The sequence below is a fragment of the Idiotropiscis lumnitzeri genome, chromosome 4 (assembly GCF_059441095.1).
Source record: "Idiotropiscis lumnitzeri isolate Australia: NSW breed Sydney's pygmy pipehorse chromosome 4, RoL_Ilum_1.0, whole genome shotgun sequence".
NCBI lineage: Eukaryota > Metazoa > Chordata > Actinopteri > Syngnathiformes > Syngnathidae > Idiotropiscis > Idiotropiscis lumnitzeri.
The window spans coordinates 10909129-10924968 of NC_142394.1; the positions used below are offsets into that span (position 1 = coordinate 10909129).

The 15840-nt window shown below is 40.1% G+C and overlaps 1 protein-coding gene across 1 annotated transcript; it reads left to right on the forward strand.

The window, feature by feature from the left end:
* Nucleotides 1–1494: 1494 nt before the first annotated feature.
* On the forward strand, nucleotides 1495–13870 carry clcf1 (cardiotrophin-like cytokine factor 1). The gene is made up of 3 exons (XM_088294150.1): nucleotides 1495–1688; nucleotides 11328–11482; nucleotides 12515–13870. Exons 1-3 carry the CDS (start codon nucleotides 1676–1678, stop codon nucleotides 13613–13615), a joined length of 1269 nt encoding a protein of 422 aa, XP_088150276.1. The 5' UTR covers nucleotides 1495–1675; the 3' UTR covers nucleotides 13616–13870.
* The last annotated feature ends 1970 nt before the right edge of the window (nucleotides 13871–15840 follow it).

The window sequence follows — 15840 nt, forward strand, 5'->3', positions numbered from 1 at the left end:
TCGATGTGTCATGATGAATGAATAAAGTCAGTCGAGGAATGTAACGAAATGTGCCAATTTAAGCCTCAATTGTAATTTAGATCAAATAAAACACATTTTAATTAGGGACTGTCATTTAAAAATAATACTAATATTTGTGTTATTTATAAATTAAACCGAGGAAAGAAATTAAATCACGACAGTTTTTTCGTGGACACATACATGCGACTTAATAAAATACAAACAGAAATTTAGGGAAAGCAGGACAGGCCTGACACATGCAATACCCTCCGATCAGATCGTGCTTATAAAACATATAATTGAATTTCTTGTTGTGCCAAAAACATGCATCTTTCCAAGCTGTTTCCTTCCTCATATTTGAATAAACTCCCTGACACATTATAAGTATGTTGCTTTTTGGGAGGTCTGCGTGGGGGCTGGCTTGTTTTCCAGCACGATTATAATCAGTGCACATAATTTGTCCATCTACGTGCTGCAATACAAACCGGCCAGCGCTTGAACACACGTTGGGAATATATCCTTGACTTTACTGCATGGGATAGCATTTGAGGCCTCACGGGGTGATTAGGACCTACAAAGTCAACAATAATTTTAATTGTATTACATAGAACGAGCAGAGGCATAGAGAAAATCAAGACATTTAAGATTTCGATTATTCACTCCCACATTACAGTGCGGTTGTAGCCTTTAAAAATGTAGGTAATTCTCCCACATTGTAGTCACTTTTCAGAGCAGCGATTTCCAACCCGCTATAGATAATCAAGCGTGCTGCGAGGAATCATCGAATTTCACTCAACTGGTCCGAAAATTATTATATAAAGAATTTGATCATCTCCCAATTTCATCATAGGCCACTTATACCTACCTACAGGCAGAGCAATTAAATGCTCTTCCACTAGATGAAAGAAGCATACTTAACATGTGTCATTTTGTTTCGTGGCTTTCTTTAAGAATGCAAAATATGTGCTTAACATAGGTAGGGAAAAACCGATTTTAGAATATTATAATTATGCGCGAGGTCAATTATTTTTCTCAAATGTATATTGGTGCGTCTTTCAGAATTTATTTTGTTTTTTAATGTGCACTTTATTTAGCTTAATAGATTTGAACGAGCGTGAGTAGAAGACGATTACTTTGTAACCATGGTATTGGATTAATGTTCCCAAATATTTTAAAACAGATTAAATAAGTGGAGGATGTAAGGGGAGCGGAGACATCAAACGAACACAATTTAGCGTGCGTGGAGGCTGATGACGATTACGTGCGTGGAGACGGAGATGGGTTGAGACAAGTCCCGTGGTTCCGGGGCGAGCAGTGATGCGTCAAGCCGGTGAATCAGCCGTAAGGATAAAAAAAGTAGAATAAAGTCGGGATTCAGGGATGGAAAAGGGGGTAGGAAAGGAGGAGAAGAAAAAGGGGGGGGGGTGGAGGATACAAAAAGCTTTCGTCGCCTCGGAGGTTGTCACACGAATCACAGAAGTCCGAGCAGATTCTCCATCCTGACGAGTAGCTTCTTCAGAGCATCTAACATCACCTGCTTGGATCCTCTCACCATTCGCAAACTTTGGTTCAAAAGAGAAGCTAAAAAAACAGAACACTTTCAAGGGCTCCGCAGCTGATTGATGAACCTCTGAGCACTGAAGGGAAAATAAAAGGATTTGGAGAAAGGAAAATTATGTCTCGCATTGGTAAGTACAGAAAAGGAACCATTCCAAACTATTTAAAAAACATTTTCCACTTCTATTTATTTGGTAAAACGCCTTTCTTATTATATTTAGCATGTCGTCTCTATAATCCAACATCAAAGACACATATTCTATACCAAAATGTACATAGGTGTTCATTTTGCTTTGTTCTAACATAAGTGGCTCAGTCATTATTTCAACAGTTTAAATAAAAGAAATATCACATCAAATATGTGAAAAGAGTCCACTTGCCTCGATTAAACCTTACCACGTCTTGCATGACTAAGAATCAACAAAGAAAAAACACAATTTTCAGCAAGATTATTGGTGGTTTATTTGATATTCTAAAAGTGACTAAGAAAATTATAGTAGTTGTGAATAGCTATAAAAAATATAGTATTATAAAGATTACCCTGGAGACTCTTTTTGTGTGTAAAAGTATTTTTTGTTTTTCTGACCCAGCCTAACTTCACTATTGACCAGAAATGACTCCAAAAAATTCTGTCTAATTGATTTTTTAACGAAATAAACATGGACGACAATGAGGGATAATTCTTATTTTACACAGAACAAGGAGAAGATAGGGTTATGTTTGGTTTTAGTACTTTTGGATTCTCTTTAAAATGATACATAGTTAAAGAAACCAAAAGGTTTAGGGGTCACAGCAAACTTTAAGCGCCTGTCTCGTTAGCTGTCACTGATATGTGAAAGTACATGATTCATGTTAGTCACACACACGCACACGTGCAGACACACACACGCGCATAAAAAATACACGCACATACACACGCGCTCACACACTGATTCCCATTCCCTTTTAAACAAGAAGTCTGTCCTCTGGCGATTAAACAAACATAACGTGCAGGCATAAACAAAAAATGTATTATTTTGATGGTTGAGTGGATGAGCATGTGAGTGCACACGGGCACTAACACACGCACACACACACACACACGCACGCCCACGCACGCACTTGCACATACACGCACACGCACGCACCCCCACACACACACGCACACAAAACAAAGAACAATTGAAAGATTGTGCAGAGAGGTGGGGATCATGATGCTATTTGATTGGCCTGCACAGATATCAAGCAGCACTGGAGGGGTTAATTCCAAGCAGACTCCCCACTGACACATGTCCACAGCACCCACAGGGGAAGAGAGAGCAGCGGGAAGAATGGGGGGAACATATAAAATGAGTCGGTCACGCTTTGAACAGTTACACATGCTGTTTACATTTTTGCCAAATTAACATGGCCCCTCGGCGTAGAAAAAAACTCACCACAGCCCCCCTTTCAAATCCTCTCTTCCACCCTCTGTCTGTCCTGAAACATTGCTGTAAGTCAACATACAGTAGGCTATACTACAAAATGTTAAGTAGCTGTCACATTTAAAAGTGGATCTGTTGGAACCATTCTGTGAATTTATCACCAGAATGCAAAGAGAATTTTACTGAATAGCAAACAAGGGGTCACCTACTTTCACAATTTCATAAAGACGTAGGAGACATTAAACCACTAACTCAATTGTTAGTAAAAACGTCAAAGGAAAACATTTGCAATATAAATCACGATCCATTGTATTGTATTGTATTATGTTATCTATTAACAGACTCATTGTTTGAATTAAAATTCAGCAAATAGCCACAAACGGGAAAAAACATACTAACTTTTCGCTGTTGCTTGTCTTTCAAAACAAAGTACGTAGTTAGAATAATAAAACAGCATGAAGAACCGAGCTTTGAATTCTGCAGGTAAAATTGGAAGATTTGGAATGACAGTTAATTTCCACACTCTTCTTTAAATTATACATATTCACAGTCATTTTTATATATTTGCACAAGCAGGGGAGGGGCTTTTATGAAAACTCCAAAAAACATGTAACCCACAAATGCGCATTATAAAATGTGCTTGACGTCTGCATCAACCTCTCCACCCTGAATTTAGGACTTAATAAAAACTGGTGCAAAATAAGTTCCCCACCCACACTATAAAGAAGTAGGGATCTGATGGGGGTTGTCTGAAAAAGAGGAAGCAAGGAATGAAAGATGAGGATGGAGGCAACAAGTGGAGCCAATTAGTGAAAGGAAAACAGAGTGAAGGCAATTAGGCCGAAGCCTTAGCCAAGTTTTACTTTTCACTGAGCTTTTGGAAGAAATTCGGATGGGGGAGGAAAACAGAAATTGACAGGTTGTGTGAATAAATGAGACTATCATAGTGGCGGCGCAGTCAAAATTGTCAAACAACACAGATGCTCATGTTTGAAAGCATGCACCAAGGCATTGATGTTCACAACCATGGTAGTAAATCCAGTGTGGGCGTGATGGACCAGTGAAATGTATGTGACGACACACTGGTTTGGTTATACGGATTATTCAGCCTGTGTGTGCGCTTGCGGATCTGCCCTACCCTGGATGCATATGTCTGTGTCCATGCCTGCTCGTTTGAGTGTGTTGAGTTAGTGAAGGAATGCGCATTTGATTGGCTACAGGCTGCTCATAAATCTGGCCTTTAACTGTACACACACACACACACACAAAACAATGACCCTGACCCTCAACTGTCACCCCTACTCACCCTTCCACTGGCCTCACGTGCGATGTTAAATTAGCCTTGAAAACAACAACAACACACTCAGGTGTCATGTCATGACCTCTAACGAGTTGTTCATGCTGTTGTTGTTCCTATGACAACCAACCTATGACGTTACTAAAATTGAACCAAGTTCGAACAACAAGTCCTCGTGGGATTTGCGGGATTTTGTGTTTTGACGTTGCAGATATGAATACGGTGCGAACTCAAAGAAAAAGGAGAGTGAGGTTGTTTTTCTCACAAGTATATTTTCATGCTACGGTTTCAGATGAAGTGTGACTGCCGAGGTTAAACACAGAGCCAAGTCACATGCGACGTGAACCTGAGATGTCGTTGTCCTGTCTGGAGAATTCTTGGGTGTTCAAATTAAACCGCAATGACACACATTTTATCGTTTGATGGCGTGTCTCGCCTCCTCTCTCTTATTTTATTTAATTTCTACCCAAATAAAACATACTCGACACCGCTGTAGAAGTGATGAAGTCATTTTTATAACTACATCAGAAATTCCCAACCACTGAGCTGTGAGAGATTTTCAGGTGTCCGGAAGAATTCCACAATTTATCCATTTGCTACCTGCAATATACGCCAAACAAATAAAATGCTTGTTCCCAAGATGTAACCTATTGTTTATATGGTTTAATATCTGGTTTTATCTGCAATGCTCCCCCCCAAAAAAATCATGTCATTTTATCAGTCAAAAAAGATGTTGTATATAACACCTTCATATGATTCTTTTGAATTCTATTGACTTGTTTTGTTTTGGTTGTTTGTTAAGTTATATGCCCTTGAGATTCATCCGGTCATTCTCAAGTCATTCTTTCAACAAATAAATATAGTGATTTCAGATCAACATTTTATAATACTAAGAGACACAATAATTATTGGAAGGTAATCTGTTGCTGTTGTGTCGTGACGTTTTCCGACGTAAAATATATTCCTTGGCGTAATAAAGTTTGGAAAACTAGATATTAAAATTCCTTCAGATGTTACATGGGAATGCAGAAAGAATAAGTTGAGGATGATAAGCACTGGTTAGTGAAATTGTAGATCAAAAATAAAATGAAATATATAAATAACAACAACAATGTGGACGACTTAGCGCTTAGAGAGTTGAGTACAACTCTGTTTCAGATAACATTTGGTTCCACTCAAAAATAGAAAGCTAATTTATGCATTTTTCAGTTAATTGTACTATAATCTGTGTCAAAATCAACAATGGACTGTATAAAAAAAATTTACCAATGTAGTTTGCTCACACAATTCAGAGTAATATGATTACATTTGCCTGTCATTCATTATGCCCCAAATCTAATATGCACTTATGTGGTGTTTTTTTTTCATGTCGCAACAGTGTTATTTTCTACATGGAGGTCATAATATGTTATTCATTCTATTACACAGCATTCATGAATTGCAGTGATCCAACCTATGAAATTGAAATAAATACAAACTTATAGTGCAATATAACAACAATAGCGTTGATTAATTATTTTTTGCGAGTGAACGTCACCCGTATTTGGCTTAGTCGAGATGTTAGTGCTATGTATAAGATTTCGGTGGCGGCATGACATAATTTCATCACTTCTGATCCTATTGAGCAAAAAACCTCTTAAATTTATAGACGCGATGAGAGAGAAAAATCTCAGCCGTCCTTAAGGAGCCGCACATTTTCGGCTTTAAATGGATCTGAGCATGTTGAGTGATGGCCCTGCTTCAATCGGGTTGCTTCGAATAAGGGAAAGGATGATAAAAGTCAAAAGATAATCAATGGTTATGCGCGCGAGCATTAGTCGGTTTGATTGTTTGTCTCTCAGTATTTGCATGATCACAACTTCAAACGCGGCTTCTTTTCCACTAATGGCTTCTTTCTCTTGGATAATACAACACGGCTAATCTGGAAAAAATACTTTCAAGATAACGTATCTGCCGTCAGCGAGGGAATCAACATTCCCTTACACTGGGTCAGTAACCAGTGGGTAACAGGTATCCTTTTACACATAACCAGTGAAGGGAGATACTAATTTGGAGAAGACTGAAAGACTTTGTTGCCCATCGTGTTTCCATTTGTGAGTTTTTGCACATTGAGTCCATGTACAAATTTGTGTTGACTCAGCATTAGGGGCTGGAAGAGGATGATTCCAGTTTTCATGTGTTTTATATGCAATAGCAGTATCAATGTGGATTATATATATCCCTGACATGTTCCCGCCATGTCTTCTTACATTCAATGGGAAACGTCTGAATTTTCCAACCTCCATCTCAATAACAACAGTTACTTCCAAAGAGACAAACATAATAGCGCATTATTTTGCCATTAAGGATTACATGTAGTAAATCGCAGAATCCTTTCTGCATTTTCAAACAAAGCAAATAGTAGTTCTCATCAAGTTTTCCATTTTATTTTACGCATGAATGGTATGTGAGGTCTGACCTTGTAATATTTCGGACTTCTGTGGAGTCTGTAATGCAGCATGTGCATAAATTAATTAAGAAATTAGAAAAAAACGTCGCTTCAATCCAATGGACATTGTGCAGCTGAGAGCAATATAATACAGATATCCAGTTATATGTGGAGAATGTCACTCCTCAGTAACCCGCACTAATATTAGTTGTTCTTCTTAGAGGATAAAGATTGTATGCCTGTGGTTATTATTATATTGTCTATCTACGTGTGATGCTCCACTGTTTGTACTCAAAAATCAGTTGCTTAAAGGGTTGTAGTTGTTTTAAATAAAGGCGGATTTATTTTTGTTTCTATGTTTAGTTTGACAGGGAACTTCAAATGAGAGTGGCTATAAACATTTTGAAAAATGATTTACTATCTGCCACACTGCTGCTTGTTGAGGAGTGAGTTTAGTTCAGTTGAGCGGTCGACATTAACTTCCAACCACGGTACATTTGAATTAAATGTTTTTAGTTTTTTTTTTTCTTTTTTGCTTTGGTTTCGATACAATTTATATTTAACTTTTACACGCGATACATTTTAATATGATCATTATTTCAGTTTAGCTTTTTTTTTTTCCTATATTGAAGCATATTGTTCAAGTTCAAAATGTTCCCTGTTACAGTAGCTTAAAACAATGAAGTGAATTTGCTTTTTAGGAATAAAACCTCTTCTTTTAGGCTTACTATATCAGTGAGTACCGTTGTTTTCTTGGTATATTGCCGACTTGTCTGATGGTATTTCATTAGTTTTTTGCATATTAAAAAAAAAAAGTCCTTTGCAAATAGGCAGTTCATGTTCGGACAATGTGGGCAGGCACTTGTGTTGCTAATGCAGTCGCCCCTCAGAGAAGGTTCTGGTTTCAACGGTGCACTAAAAAGAAGGTGCATCCACTCTCCACCAGGTACATGCATGCAGCCTCAAGCCTGCGGCACTCACCTTGAAGTCTGGTCCAATGCCAGCTCTAATGAAGTCACTCATTATAACATTATATAACAAGAACATGGAGGTTGTTTTTTTACGGTATGTTAGTTATGCCACTCATACAAAAACAATTTGGCCACGGTGGAGGAGGATTCTCAGCAAAATTGAAAAAAATATCATGAGGATGTATCACAGGTGGAACACTTTGGGCATTTTGTGTATTTTCATCTGTGTGGGACCCTTTCCAAGCTATTTTTTCCTCTGTGAAACGGATCCATTTTGTCCAATCAAGTGTGGATGCTAATGAATGTTCCATTCACAGGATGAAGCTCCATTTGACCTGATGGTCCTCAAACGTTCACATGTGGCAGTGGCACAAAAATGCGAATAGCCTCTGAGAGGTGATAACGTTTGGGGAATTAACCCATCCGAGCGGGTTCTGTCGGCTGACGTAGGTTGTTGGAGATGATTTATTTTAAAGTGCGTGTGTGTGCATGTGGGAGCGGCCCGGGACTACCGAAGAGTTTTCCAAAATACTCCGTGGAGACGCTTTGATGTGGGCAACCGGAGGCTTTACGGGTAGTGTTACAACTAATGAGCTCTAATTAGAAATGTTGCTGCGTGTAGTTCTGCATCAGCCTGATTACAAGATATCCATCACTCAATTTGTCTAAAACAGTGGTTGTCCAATGTTTAACACCAAGTACCGCCTAAAAAAATACTTACAGTAACTCATAATCAAGATTAAAATACAGTTGGCCTAAGTGCTCAGCAAAAACCAGAAAGTGATTTTATTTCTATAAGAGGAACGTGCATTTAATATTACTGTTAGCCACTGAAACATTCTACACACTTTGAACCTTAAAGTGAAAGTTTGAGCTAAGCTGGACCGACCGTATTTTGAGTGATAAATCTAAATAGTAAATCTCTGCCATATTCCCTTGGTATGACGTCACACTTCCAGGTTTGTCGCTCACCAGAATCTAACTTTGGAATACTATTATTTTCTCAAATATACCAAATAAAAAAAAAAATCTTTATGTATGATGTATTATTGTGTTATGTGTAATGACTTTACTTGTCACACAAAAAAATTTGATTTGCCATTTTCTGAACTTACCTCACACAAGGTCTTTAACACAAAATACATGAAAATACAAAACCTATTTAAGTAATGAATCCATGAAAATGAATTGCAGATGAAAAGTGAATGTGCCAAAATAAATGCAGCTGAACTGTGTTTGGTGATTCTTTCACGTCCCACAATTTGAGAATCACTGGAAGTAATCTCTTTAACATGACATGCTTGTCTTAAAGGTTTATTTGGGGAACTGTCACGTCAACGTTGATTTTGTGAATAATTACATTTATGTCTAGCATTGTAGAGAATCACAGATGAGACTATTTCATGACACTTGTACTGAATTCAAAGCTCATTAGTAAGATGTCTCAATAGAATACAAGTAACAAATTTGGAAATTATTTCCATTTCAATTTGGCTCACTCACAAATGAAGTTAGAAAGGAAATACTATAGTTTAATATACGTTGTATTTTACACCTTGTAATTTATTGTATGTTTGAAGAATCGCTTCAAAGATGTTAATACATGGCATATTTTCTTGTCAGCTTGTTCCCCGCAATTACTTTGTCAGCTAACCACAAATATATCATATATCAAACTAATATGACAAAACAATTACAGTATGTGAAAAGTGATTGACGAGAAAATATGCTACACAGCACCATATAATAAAATGACACAGTGCAAGATACAACCATAATTAACATATTGTAAGATTAATACTGCTCTGTCAATGAAATTTTAGCATTTATAATATTTTTAAATACATTAATTGATGATATTTTCCCATTATGGATATAGTTATTCTTGTTATCAGTGAATACTTGGTTTTGATAACCTAATAAAAATGTGCATATATAACCCTGAAATAAAATTCAAAGTCATATTCACTTAGAATAGAATAGAATAGAAAGTCTTTATTTTCATTGTATGGTGTTGATACGACAGAATTGGGGCACAACTCCCAGTTTGTTATCTTAAGATAAAAAATTAGAATAAAAAAAATGTAAAAAAAACCTCCAATAACAAAAAAACAACTTGAGTTTTGGGTAATTTTTAAGTGTGTTTCTTCTCGTTTTATGGGGTATCAATCTCAATATCAGCAAAGGAGACATTTTTGTTGATCAAATCATAACTGGCACTGAAAGAATTAAATAAACTATTTTGTTTCGACAGGTCATTTTAAGTTCCTTTGATCTTAATTGAGAGGCTGCCATGAAGGCAGGGAGGGGAAAAAAAGGGGGCCTAGGTGGGCTAATCAGGGTTAATTGTCTGCTGGGGATAAGCGTTTGAAGGGGGAGTCAGGAGAGGTAACCAGGCGGAACGACAAAGCATGGGCACGGTGACGCAAACGGGAGGCCTCAGGTGTGTCAGTCAGACAAAAACTGGCAGGGTCGTTGTGCAATCCATAATTCACACCTGTTAAACAGCGGCATGTTTCGACCATAATTACACACATGAATCATCGCCTGCTGTCTGGGTGTCATGCAGCGTGAGACAGGCAGTTTGCAAAAGGATGATAGAGAGAATATGTTGGTGTGTGTGTGTGTGTGGGGGTGTGTGTGTGCACGTGTGCGTATATGTGAGTGAAAGCAGGATGATGAGAGGCCAGCGAACATGCGGTCCATTTTTGTTGAAAACCACCTTTCAGCTTCAATTTTCTCTGTTTGAAACCAGAGTTAGATGCACTGAAGAATTTTCTGTGTGCCCTCAGAAACACACGCACACACACACACAAAAATTACATCGTGCTACCTTGACTTACAAGTTTCATTTGTTCCAAGACCAAGCTCACAACTCAATTTACTCATTCACTGTTACTATCAAATACATTTTTCATATTAAAATGAATTCAAATTCCATCCATCCATTCCATCAGCCTGCAAAAAACATTAGAAAACTAGTACGGTATTTTATAAAAACATTACGGAAAGCTACGAGAGTATCAGGAAAAAAACTGACTCAAAAAAAAAAAAAGAAATTCAACCAAGCGATGCCTTGCAAGTCGAAAAACTTCATAAATTGGGACACTTGGAAGTCATGCATTCTACGGACAGGATATGCATTTTGGAAATGTAAGCATCTCTACAAATGTTCTACAAACAACACATGACCTCTAAAAGAATTAACTAATACAAAAACATTCATCAGGAAATGCTTTTGTTATTCCTTCCATGACCATGTGCGAACATGAAAGCCATTCATGCGACCGTCCCGAGCTACTAAGTGAGGTTTTATTTGACACCAGTGTAAACCTTTGACAGCCACAGAGCCCTAAATAAGAGTGGAAACGGAAAAAGCTTTATTGGCAGTGTTAGATGAGTGCACTGGCAGTGTGTAAACAGACAAGGCCATTGCCATAGAGACAAAGAAATACACCGGAATATTGTAAGAGAGAAAAAAAAAACTGAACAATGACGGAGCTGCAACTGGAGCAAAGTTTGGAATAAATCGCCATGGTCATTTCTTAAGCTGTGGAATGATATCCTCTATGTTGTGATTTTTAAAACCTCTGAAATCTGTCTATGATTAACTACCAAAAATGTTGCAGTTGGAACACTTTGAATAATATTTGAATATGCTGTCTTTCCAGTTCATCAAATCCACCTTGTGCTCTTATTGGCTGCTGCTTTGGTGGCCACCGTGGCTTCGTCCCACAGCTTGGCCAGTGAGAGGAGTTCAATAGAGAGCACATATGAGCTCACCAAATTTCTGGAATACCAGCTCAAGGAAATCAAAGATGTCTATGTGAGTTTTATTATTATTTCTTATTGATCTACGTGACTTCATTTGTTTATTTGTGTGCTGTGCTCTTCCTGTCTATACTTTGATTAGATCTAGGTGCAAGTTGCACTCAAAATGATTCAGCCTGCTTTGGACATCTTTTCTTTCTTTTTTCTTTCTTTCTTTCTTACTTTCAAATATTTACAAATGTCAGGTATATTGGAGTTAAAAATATGATAGTTGACAATTTCAATCATTATTATTTTTAGCGCACCTGTTGATATTACTTCATAGTTTCTCAAATATTTTTTTTCAAAACCCTTATACATCAGTTTCTATACCAATTTCTATGCTTTATAATGGGCAGAAAATGCGGAAAAATGTGGAAAAAGCATAACATCTCTTTCAATTCTAGTTTCGAAAGATTTGTAATATGTTTGCATGAATGGAGAGTTAAACAAAACAAGAAAAGTCCACACGTGCACACACACGCACATGCAAGCACACACAGTCAAATCTGATCAGAAGGTTGCATTATTTGTTTTCAAATATAATTCCCCTAACCGGCTCCATTATAAATTCTGTATCGAGTTGAAAACGTATCACCTTTTAAGCTGGTTTGGTCAAGGTCTATTAACACATACATGTGAAAAACTGCAACACAGAGAATCACATTTTATCTTTAATTATTTTACCACATGAGTGCGACGGAGCAGTGCTACTTCTGGGGAATTCCTCGGGGGAATTATTTGAGTTCAAAAGAGATTTATTGACATAAAATACCTTTGTGCCATTTCGGTGTCAGTTTATATTATTTCTAATAGTTTAAGCAGATATGTCAAGGTTGCGTTAGAGTTATTTCAAACATTTACTGCACATGTGTGTTTCTCAGACAATGGAAGCATTTTGTTTTTGCTGACCCTCTTGTGGGTCTCGATCACAACATGCCTGCACATCTGTTTGGTTCTGCTTAATGTGCTTGACAAGATCTGAAATTCTTGAAATTCAACTTGGACATGAACATTCTTGCGCTTGTTTGTGTGTCTGCCCCCCTAGTTGACATACCTCGGCCCCCCGTTCAACGATAAAGACTTTTCTCCGCCGAGGCCCAATAGCACGGCTCTCTCCTTACCCAGCGCCGCCACCCGCCTGGAGCTGTGGCACGGCTTGGAGAACCAGGCCCGTCTGGCTCAGAACCAGAGGGCCTACTCCGTCCTGTTGGCGGCTGTGAGGGAGCTGGCCCGCTCCACACTCTGCCCCTCCCTCAAGATCTCCCTGCTGCACTTCTGCACGGGCCTGGATGGCCTTTTGGGCTCCATATCGGCGCTGATGACAACTCTGGGCTATGCCCTTCCTGAAAAGAAATCTGGTGACCACCCGGCGCCTCTGATCAGCAGCAGCTCGTACAGCAGGTCCAGAACCAGGACGAGGACGGGGAGACGGGGCAGAGGGGAGAGGCAGGGAGGCCTCAGCGCGGATGTGAAGCGAGGGAAAGCGAGGAGGCGACTTGAGGCGACTGCAGATGGAGGAAGGAGCGGCGGATTGAGGGAGAAGGTGAGAGGAGAGAGGAGGAGAGGGAGGCGGGAAGAACCGGACGTCTGGAAGTGGGACTGGGAAGAGGAGGAGCGAGCGGCAGGGACGAGGAGATGGGGGAGGAGCTTGTTGAGCGTCAGCGAGGATGCCGAAGCGGAAGAGCGGCACCCTGACTCAGCCATTATCGCCCGGGCAGGCGAGGGTTACAGCTACCACCTCGACTTCCTTCACACGGACACGCTCCGGAAAGAGGACGGCGTCATCGTGGATGGAGGCAAGAGCTTCTTCGTGGACTTCTCCTCATCACATCATCAACGCCGGCCTCCTCGCTCCCTCCTCCCCGCCACGCTGCATCCACCTCCTTCCAGCCTCTCCCTTCTCTACCAGCTCGGCCCTGGAGAGGAGCACGGGCTCGTCCCCACGCCCTCAACGCTGTCTTTGCACGGAGGCCCCTCGCTCCTCTCCTCTTCCTCGTCTTCGTCCTCTGTGCTGCTCTCCGTACGGCCAGCCATGAGCGACTTCGCCAGGAAGGTGGAAGGCTTTTGGATACTGCGCGAGCTGCAGAGCTGGTTGTGGCGTTCGGCAAAGGACTTTAACCGCCTCAAGAGGAGACTGAGAGGCTGAAAAGACGTACCACACCGCAATGGGCACACAAAATGTGCGGTGTGAACCTTGACAGTATTTGCACTAGGGATGGGCATTGACGCCATTTCCTTGATTGACTACGGGGGAAAGCAATCAGCAATCAATTAATCGAATACTTGTTATTTTAAAAATTATTTTTAAGGTGGGCGGCACGGTGCACAACTTGTCACCACATCCATCTCATTTTTGAGATTGGGAGTTCGAATCTGGGCTGCGGTCTGTCTTCGCATGTTCTTCACCTCTTCTTCCCGCATTCCAATAGGTTCATTGAAGACTTTTCATTGTCCTGGGAATGAATGGCTGTCTTGTCTCCGTGCTTTGCAATCTGCTGGCAAACGGTTCAGTGTGTGCCACACCCGTCCACGAAAATCACCAGGGATGGGCTCCAGCACACTCGTGACCCTAATGAGGACAAACTATAAAAAACATGAACTGGAGAGCTCCTGTTTCCACACCCGTGCTGTTTTACACACGCAAGTATCTCAACATGGATGTAGCTCAACTGAACTGGCGCTCATGTGGGTCTTCTTTCTACTGCAAACTAGTTGCTAGTTACTAGCGCTGCTAAAGACATACAAATCATTCATCAATTCCACACAATCAAACAAATTCTTAACGATCCATGAAAACGTTATTCTGCCCATCCCTTATTCACACAAAGAAATATGATGACATGACTGTGAAGCCTTAAAAAACACTTTCATGCTAAACGGTATCCGATATCCAGCTTAAGGTTCCATTTGTCCTTACTAGTAGGCTATTCACCTCACTAGAAGACTGATTGTCTTACTCGTAATGTTTTTTACACGACTAGTGCCTACTAATATGAAATCAAACCTTACTAGAAACGTAACTACTGTGCTTCACTAGTTGCATTACTATGTTCAACTAGTAGGCACGTGACACAAACTAGTAGCCTGTTGGACCCTGCTAGTAGCGCCATATTGCTTAATTAATTTTATCTCAAGAGGAATATGCAGTTGTCCCACTAGTACGCCAAAGTTGTCTCATTGGTGTGGAGAAACAGTCATACAGAAGACGAAAAAAAAAATTACTCGTAAGACACCATTATTCTGGTACTGCATCACAGTCGGTCTACTAGTGCACTGAGTTTTCTTCAGTGCATGAAAAGCACTTTGTCATTTATTCAATAGCCTTGATGACCAGCTTAAGGTTCATGTTCTTGTCTGCTTTTTGTCCTTGTGCTAGGACAGATTTGGCATACTAGTAGGACAGCGGCATTTTACTATTCACTGGTACTACTTGTGTAGTTACAAAATTCTACTCACTAAAATCTGGCGCTTTGCTAGTAGTATCAGTAGCCTCAACAAGTTTTTCATCACAAGTAACATACAGGATACCAAAGTTGTCCCACCTTTGAGCAGAAATGTCAAACAGTTGTAGAAGTCAGTAGAGGAAAATAAGTTAGTAAGAAGACATTCCTTGTGCGCACCGAAGTCTTTATACCAGAGCAATAAGTAGTCTTACAAATGGGGACAAAGAATGTACTAGTATATGGAGCTGGTTATCAAGACTATTGAATATATGCTCAGATGGCTTTTCATAAAGCTTTTTGGTTGTTTCATATGGGAATGGGAGAATGGGGGTCATTTGGCAGGTCACCACTGGGACTAACTCACGCTCACACACGCACACACACGCACACAATTACTTGCATTGTTGCACACACTCTGAGACTGGCCTGAATTACCGGACTTCATGGCTCGTAGATCACCACCAGAAATACTGCTGCAGGTGGTTTTGCACGCAGACACATCCACACACACGCACACACGCGCGCCGGCACAGTCACACACTTGAGGGTCAGCTGAGTGACAGTGCAGCCATTGAGCAAAAGCAGATTCAGTGACACAACTCGTGTGAATCAGCAAACATTCATCAGAAATGTTATGAATGGGAAAGTAGACAAAAGAAGTGCGGCGGGAGAGGAGGAGAAGGAAACCGCCGGATGGGTGAACAGGTCGCAGACGAAGGGGCAAAAGGGGGGAGATAAACGAGATGACTCAGTGGATGAGCGTTGGAAAGAATGGCCGGAGGGGGAGAGCGATGCTGAGTAAGCACAAGTCGGCTGGTCAGTTACAGTAACTGTACAAGACCACAATACACTATAACCAGACAGTGACGGTAGCTCACACACCCACACACATAGTAGAACCTTTAACACCAAACATAATCCTGGGATG